Source organism: Mixophyes fleayi, unplaced genomic scaffold (genome assembly GCF_038048845.1).
Source record: "Mixophyes fleayi isolate aMixFle1 unplaced genomic scaffold, aMixFle1.hap1 Scaffold_256, whole genome shotgun sequence".
Taxonomy (NCBI): Eukaryota; Metazoa; Chordata; class Amphibia; order Anura; family Limnodynastidae; genus Mixophyes; species Mixophyes fleayi.
Genome location: NW_027446662.1, coordinates 60,457 through 69,226, shown reverse-complemented (window position 1 = coordinate 69,226; position 8,770 = coordinate 60,457). Strand labels below are relative to the sequence as shown.

The 8,770-nt window shown below is 38.3% G+C and overlaps 1 protein-coding gene across 1 annotated transcript; it reads right to left on the bottom strand.

Annotated features, from left to right (window-relative positions):
• Window positions 1-1,694: 1,694 nt before the first annotated feature.
• Window positions 1,695-7,063, bottom strand: LOC142125327 (ras association domain-containing protein 2-like). The gene is made up of 4 exons (XM_075194264.1): window positions 6,889-7,063; window positions 5,523-5,686; window positions 2,561-2,662; window positions 1,695-1,799 (listed from the first exon to the last, which is right to left on the bottom strand). Exons 1-4 carry the CDS (start codon window positions 7,061-7,063, stop codon window positions 1,719-1,721), a joined length of 522 nt encoding a protein of 173 aa, XP_075050365.1. The 3' UTR covers window positions 1,695-1,718.
• Between the last annotated feature and the right edge of the window lie 1,707 nt (window positions 7,064-8,770).

Sequence of the window (8,770 nt, the reverse complement as noted above, 5' to 3'; positions counted from 1 at the left end):
CCGCCTGCTACTGACCATGTGCTTGGACCTGACTATGCAATCTGCCTTCCACATACCTCTGACATTGTATTGGGATCTGTTTCCATTGGCTGTTACCCTCTGTCTAGATCATTGGCATCAGTCGGCATTCAGTCTTTTCCTGGACATCTAGATAACCACTTACGAGTGACTTTATTATCTAGTTTATTATGTCTCTAATATTACATTTTATGCTGTGTCGTGGGTTTTTAGTTAGAGAAAAGATACTACTACTATATGCTTAAGTCCTAGAGGTAGCTGAGTACCAGTGAGCATGTATAGTTCAGTGGGAAAAAGGGTTCCAAAAGAGGAACTTCACAATTATCTTAAGTTCTAGCATTTTATCTCAGCGAAGACTGCTTCTGGCTTTACAATAGGTTACGTGACAGTGAGCAAAAAATTCTCACTCTGTCACTTGGACATTAGAACCAATACCCGATCTCCTTGTTGCTGACTATGGCTTTTTCTATTATAGTTTTGTTGTTTTCTATTATAGTTTTGTTGTTGGTGCTGTGGATCAGGTCTTGGTTTGGGGGGGATCTGTGTAGTTTGTGTGTATTGGAGCTGTGACCTAATTATTCCTATTTTCCACAGGTAGGCTACTGCTTTGATCTATATTTGTGTGGCCCTGTTAGAGGGCTAGCCAAATGTATTGTAGTTGCCATCAACCAATTGCCGTGCAAGGGTTTTGATAGGCTCTGATATGTAAAAAGAATACAACATAGTACTCAGCACTTCTTAGATGTAAGTCACAGCCAATAATGAGGGGAGGTGTTTCCCGACTGGCCAATCACGCTCTGACTGGGAAGTGCTTGAGAGAAGCTACTCTTGGTGGCAGTACCCCGCGGCCTTCAGTTCCAGTTCTGCACCCGAGAGACATTCTACAGCCTAGCCTGAGTTTCTGTACTTGAGACAATATTACTGGCACCAACCTGAAGAGTCACCATTCTATACCCAACTTACAACAAGTTGTGTGAAGATTTTGAAACAGCCAACACAGCTGGTGCCCAGTCATTCTTTAGCTCCACACCCATCACAGCACGTCCGTCACAACAGAACTCTGGTATTACAAACTGACCGGAGTAACACTGTCACCCTTAGGATTCTTCTGTACTTAGATAGGAGAGTTAAATTTACATATGTGAGCGCAGCCACACTGCATCCTAGGCCCCGGTAAAATTGGTTATAATGCTAAATAAATATCATCCACACTCTTATGGAATCATCATGGCAGATTATCGCTGCTTTCTAACAAACGCAGCAACGCTTCACTTGGCCTTGGGAGTGGTCTTGTTTCATTTAACATATATTCAGTAACATGAAAACTGGTACACAAGATAAATATTCTATAATTCAATTCATTTAATTTTATAAACATTACTAGAAAATTGTCAGTTAAGACAATGTGGCATGTTTTCATGTACACCAAATTTTCATAACTATTTCCCATTGTTTTAATAAATACTATTGTTTAAGAATAATATCAGAAATCTAAAAAGTGGGACAAGCTGAATGAAAAGGAGGGCAGATGAAAGGGATACACTGGGAATATAATGACTTTCAGTGATCACAGACGTATAGTGAAACTTGGAATAGGAAATGTATATTATATTACTGTGCATCCAAGCAAGTATGTTGTCCCAAAACATAATTATAATTGATAAAGCCTAAATAAAGTATAACACTACACTGTACTGATGCTATAACCCAAAAATCTTCCATATCTCACCTCCGCTTGTGTGCTCCATGTAAAGGGAAAACTCTGCTGCAGAATTCTCTATCTGAAATAAAATTAAACAACATTAAAATAACTGTGTTATATGCTTGTGTGTTACTTATACAAATGCGAACAAACTTTTTCCACTGAGTATTCGCCTCTTGCCGCATATATCAGTGCGGTAATGTTCATGTTTCTCTGGTGGGATATAGCTTTGTGGGGTATATTCAATTAATCTGGAACGAATCGGAAGGCACTCCGTGTTACAGCAACACCGCAGATTTCAGCCATGTTGCAGCGCGATGTAATAACAAAAAAAATGCGTAGCCACAATGTTGTGGTTTAATTGAATATGCCCCTAAGTGTTCGTCAAGGAATTTCCCCGATTATTTTCCAATCAGCCACAATTCTACCCCAACCTATCACAGAGCAGAATTAATCGAGGCCGTCGTTTTCTGTGCAACTTTGCACCTCTGTCCACCTTTTGTAGATTCTGTTTATTTAAATTAAATACACCCAAAAAGGCCAATATTATTAGTAGCTATAGTTGGTTAAATACATTCTTCTAGTGAGTAGGGGATGGACCGACGTTTGTGGAATTACCCTCGTTCGCATTAGTTATTACCATGAATACTAACAAACATGACTGCATAAACAACTTTGTCTCTTGGGCTCTAGGTACTTTTAATGCAATGTCAGTAAACCGAGTATGAAACTTATTAAAAAACCCTGTCATTAATTAAAATCCACATTTAAATATAAGAAACGTCGTCCTAGATCTCACATAATTTTGCACCTTAGTCTGTCTGAGGTTACAACTCTCACCTTGAACTTGTTGAGCAGCAGCTTCAGGACCTGTGGGGTGGACATAGTGCTGTTTATCCTCACGTTGGTGACAGAGCCGTATGCTGGAGTGAACACAGATGTCTAAAGAGCAAAAGATTGAGAGGTCAGTCAGTGCCATGGCAGACGGTCAGCTCTTCAGTTAATGTGACAGAAGAAAGGTTTGTCGTATTTAAGAGGGAAGCGTAGCTCAATCAGTATATAATTTGGGTCATTTATAACACAACATGCATAAACATTTAATATGAAATGTGAATGTGGAGATCGGCCAACTTACATCATTTTGTTTATTTTTGTAGTTAATGTAAACAATGACTTCTTTGTCAAAGTAGATGTCAAACAGGCTCTAGGATGGGCCTTCTCTGGAGATCAACAAGAATAACTAGCTTTGTACTTGTTTTGGGACATGTGTTGCACAAATTAGTAACAAACAAACAAACAATAGGGTGGATGTGAATTCTGAAATTTAAATTACAAGGAAATTGATTGAGCAAGCTGTGTGAGGGCTCCTAGAGCTTTTATGAAATGCGTAGAGAGTGCAAGCTTTGTTTTCCATGAAACGCTATTTGCTCTTTATGGGTCCAATTTATAGTCAGGAGTAAATCCAACCAGAACGTGCAATTTTGCACTTTGGCAAAACCATGTTGCATTGCTGTAGGGTAAATTTAGAATAAGCAGGCAGATTTGGGAGGGGACTGGTCTTACCTCAACTTTGACTGGCAGTGTAAAAACAAAAGCTGCCCACAATTTGTTAGCTACAAGTAAACGCAGCCAGTGTTTTCCCTGCTTACAAAAGAAAAGAAAATTTGCCTCTCTTGCACTGCAACATGGATTGTCCGAATGCAAACTTGCACTCTTTATTAGTTGGATTTGTTCCTAACTCTGTGGGGCCTATTTATGAAAAAGCAGCAATAAGGGTGATTTTTTTATCACTGATTATAATGGCGACAGAAAATTTATTTTTCTCAAAAGAATTTTGCCGAGGCAGCTTTGCCAATATGATCATGCAGAAGCCAAAAAATAGAATAGAAACTGTTTAAAATTTAAAACAAATATTTAAAAAAGTTTAAACATTGAAAAATGTTTTATTCATTTTCTTTCAATGATTTGCTTCTGTTATCGCCATCCCGAAAATGGCAATAACAGAACAATGTTTGCTAAATAGTCTTCTCTGTGCTTGTGCTTGGGTAAACAGCAGATTTCGCTGACAATAGGGCTTTGCACACTTTGATAAATATGCATGTGAGCATGTTTGTCTTCCAACTTCAGATCACTCCAGTTTATTGATTTGTACATCCTTCCTGTAACCTTTATCAAATATATAATTTTATCTCTTTTCTCACCGAGGCATTTATGATGGAGACAGAGCTGTTTCTTTTCATTGCTACTTGATACGATACAGATCTGCTGTGCTCTGCGCATGAGAGGCTATTGCATGGAACAGAGCAGTTGTGTGTCATATATAAGAGCAGCAGAAATAAACAGCTCTGTCTGTATGATGTAAAAGTATTGATAAAGAACACAGAATCTAGACAGAAAGACAAAGCAATGTATATAATACATTGATATCTGACACTGGAGCTAAGCACATTAACTTTCTCCCCAGACTTCCACAACATGTTTTATATTATATTATTATTATATTATATTTTTATTATTATTATATTTATATTATATTATTATATAAGTGTAAAACATGAAGTAGACCTGGTATAAGCCACAAACGTTTCAATGCGCAAAGGAAAATACCCCAGACTGGCCTATCCTATCTATAAATATACATGGAACACAGGTGATGTACGGACAGCAATGTTACCTCACACTCTCCTTAGTGAATGGCACCGCCTGACACAAAATAATACTTGTATATCATATGTCAGGATTTATGCTGGAAACCTGGTACAGAAGCCCATAAAATATGCTGTTGTGATTAATCAGGTATTTAAAAGTAAATATTATATTTATATATGTAACTGCATTTGTAGTTTGTTCTCATATTTTTAAACCAGAAATGAGGTAACATCATGGGCACGTTCTTTGACTAATACCCTTTATGTTTGGATGTTTCATGCAATCGGGCAAATCAGCTGACATAGGACCGTATGGTCGGAAGTAGGGTTAGTGTGTATAGTGACATGATGGTTGAAAGTCGTTCCAAAGTGTCGATTGGTGGCTCATTTGGTTGGTCGTACTGTTTAATATTTTCCGACCAATCACCCACCGATCATGTAGTGTGTATGGACTTATGTTCATGATCTCTATACAGTTTACAGAGTCTTGCTCTTTTCAGCCAATGCTAGCAATGAATGTCCCAGTGAATAAATGTAGAAAGTGCTGTAGAAGGAATAATTAATTTGTTCTTTCTGAGACAGAATGTTTCATGTTTAATTTCAGAGTCACACAAGCTAACGAGATTCGTTAGGACATTTAGATAACTATAACAAGGCGGTATAAATCAGTGTGACAATGTGACAGGAATGAATGAATATTGTGCTGTCATTCTCTGAAGACTAGAGGACCAGATGAAGGACCAGATGAAGAGCACAGATCTGAAGGTAAATCGTGGCAGTGTGTATGCATGAATCGCCAGACTGATCAGACCTTTAGTCGTAGTTACAATCGCTTGAGATGAAACGTCGGTCGGAAAATCCCTCTGTGTGTACCTAGACTGATAAACTGGGGCTAGGCGACCTTGATTTGTATAAAGGCCACATAAACCTGGGTCTATGTGAGCAGAGTTGTTGACCTATCTCTCTGGAGGTCAGGGACCATAAAAGTGGCCATAGTGACTGGCTAAGAGTGAGAGGAATAGTAAGCCCGATAATCTAGTGCCCGGTGCAGCCAACAGATCTTTAACCCAATTAAAAAGTCCTCTACCCTGTATTACACAGTATACATGGAATCTAACCCTATCATTGCCCCGAGCAATGTAACAACATCATACCTTGTGGTTGTAAAAGTGCCCATTTATGGAGAACCGATGACGTTTGATCCGTCTCTGCTCTCCTGGGGTGCGTAAGTTACCCCTCCGCCGTACTCCTACATCACTGCGTGTGCGCATGAGCTGAGGGGTCTCCTCCTGAGATGCTTTCTCCCCGTCTTCTTCATCTGGAAGAAAAACAGCACGTCCAGAGGGTCAGTGTACTGCATAAGTAATCATACCTAACTGGAAACAGACAACGGCGCCTAGGTACTTAGCATACCTATTCAGTATCATTAGTATTACTGTTAGATGATGACAGACACATCAGCTACACTAGTTTCTTTCCAAATATAAATCGGTCCTCTGGGACACATGAGGCCTGATTCATTAAAGAAAGTAAGGCAAACAAATTAGTACATTTTCTCCTGGACAAACCATGTTGCAATGTAAGGGGTGCAAACTAGTTTATTATTTTGCACATAAGTTAAATACAGGCTGCCTAAACACATGAGGCACATGTCTATAACTAAACACACGAGACCCATGTCTATAACTAAACACATGAGGCACATGTCTATAACTAAACACATGAGATCCATGTCTATAACTAAACACATGAGGCACATGTCTATAACTAAACACACGAGACCCATGTCTATAACTAAACATGAGGCCCATGTCTATAACTAAACACACGAGACCTATGTCTATAACTAAACACATGAGGCACATGTCTATAACTAAACACATGAGATCCATGTCTATAACTAAACACATGAGGCACATGTCTATAACTAAACACACGAGACCCATGTCTATAACTAAACATGAGGCCCATGTCTATAACTAAACACACGAGACCCATGTCTATAACTAAACACATGAGGCACATGTCTATAACTAAACACATGAGATCCATGTCTATAACTAAACACATGAGGCACATGTCTATAACTAAACACACGAGACCCATGTCTATAACTAAACATGAGGCCCATGTCTATAACTAAACACACGAGACCTATGTCTATAACTAAACACATGAGGCACATGTCTATAACTAAACACATGAGATCCATGTCTATAACTAAACACATGAGGCACATGTCTATAACTAAACACATGAGACCCATGTCTATAACTAAACATGAGGCCCATGTCTATAACTAAACACACGAGACCTATGTCTATAACTAAACACATGAGGCACATGTCTATAACTAAACACATGAGATCCATGTCTATAACTAAACACATGAGGCACATGTCTATAACTAAACACATGAGGCACATGTCTATAACTAAACACACGAGGCACATGTTTATAACTAAACACATGAGGTGCATGTCTATAAATAAACACACAAGGCACATGTCTTTGACGCACTGTAAGAAAAGGGCTCCAGAGCCAGCTCGCAGGTCTGTGCAGTGACATAAATGTAGATAAAGGTGGAGAAGTGTTCCAACAAGTTAAGTGAAGAGAAGGTTGATATCAGCCCTGTGTAGGGGTAAGTTTTGCAAAATATAATGGGAAGGGAAGTCTGTACCCCTGTATGGTCCATGCTGGTAGGAGCGGAGGTGGTGGCACTGGCTTTTTTACTGACCCAAACACTTGAAGTAAAGGTTACAGGAATCATGTACAAATCAATAAACTAGAGTTATCTGAAGTTGGGAATGGTCACATGGGGCCTCCTAGAAAGGCATATTCATCAAAGAACAAAAAACCCTATTGCCAGCGAAAATGTCCTAGGCCTGCATACGCATGGAGAAGAAAGAAAGGTTTTTAATGTCGCTTACTGCGCTGATAACAAAAATCACTAATTGCCGTAATTTATTAAAAAAATATTACCGGGCAGCTAAGTGATACTTGCGCATATGTAGTGGAACTGAATGCTCCACTTTGAACTTTCAGTTCCACTAAAAAAAAAAATACAAAAAAAAAAACTAGATTCAAATTATTATTCAGTAACAAAGCATTTTTCAATGACTTTCATCTGTTTTCGTTGTTAACATAGTGGACTACAGACAGTATGGATAGTAATAGCTGTGAAATGGAGCCATATTTTAACTAGTACACTACATTTTTTTATTATTCAGTAGAGAACAACATTGTCTTTTCCGAGATGTGTATTCCATTGTGTTAAAGTGTACTCAATGCAGTAACCCTCTTCCTGCATGTGGTTAGATCATGTGCTTTACAGCAAGTTACAGAGACTGACAGAGTCCACATCTATTCTTGAAACTGTGTTTATGCAACTCCTCTATCAGAGGTCTCAGGATCCTACGCTGTATATCTAGAAAGTGATCCTGAACATTTTGCACTTTATTTCCATTGAATCTATCCCATCTGGATTTTTTTAGTTTCTTAAGGATTTCTACTTTTCGTATAAAATATGACACACTACCTGCATTTCATTCCAAGGTTATTAAACTAAACAGCGAAAATATAACCTCAATTCATACAATAAAACAATAATTTGGTATTCCAAAATAACTTTACTTGTTTAAGGAACAATGCTGGGTCACAAATGCACCACTGAGGACATCACGGACAACTGAAGGCCCTTTTTAGATGTCAGCTCTGGGCTGCAGCTCTATCCATCCATTTTCAATAAATCAACTTATTAAGGAAAGTAAGGCAAAAAAATAGTACATTTTCTCCTTGATAAACCATGTTACAATGCAAGGGGTGCAAAGTAGTTTATTATTTTGCATGTAAGTTAAGTACTTGCTGTTTTTGATAGCTTTATTTTTACACTGAAGTTTAAAGTTGATCTAGGACATGTCCTATCTCAACTATAAATCTGTCCCCATATTTTAAATTGACCTCATTCTTCAATGTAACATGGATTTGCCAAGATGCAAAATTACTCTTTTTTTTGCTTTACTTTCCTTAATGAATCAGGCTTATTATGTTAATTCTTGCTAAGCTCAATTCTTTTTCTTCAATATTTCAACAACCTTGCACTTCATGGTACTTCGTGCAAATGAAACTGTGTTTCATATAGAGGTGCATTTGCTATCACAGTCTTTAATTTGGAATGGACCTCACATCACTATGCTGTTAAACAAACGTGAACTAGAGTATGCACCTTCTGTGCCCCTGGAGTTGGGTGCAGGTTCCTTTGGGGTGCTGAGTTTAATGGTTGTCTTACTCTTCACCTGAGGATTGGGAAATGGTACTTGGACTCCGCTGTGAGGGCCAATTACTGTGTTTATTATAATTGATCTGTGTATAAGGCTGTCAGAATATAAACGTTTTAATGATC

Coding starts and splice junctions, on each gene's coding strand:
- LOC142125327 (XM_075194264.1), bottom strand. CDS start 7,063: ATGGACCATACAGGGGTACAGACTTCCCTTCCCATTATATTTTGCAAA. Junction 5,687..6,888: donor TCTGGAGCCCTTTTCTTACA/GTGCGTCAAAGA, acceptor TTTTTCTTCCAG/ATGAAGAAGACGGGGAGAAA. Junction 1,800..2,560: donor TGCTGCTCAACAAGTTCAAG/GTGAGAGTTGTA, acceptor ATTTTATTTCAG/ATAGAGAATTCTGCAGCAGA.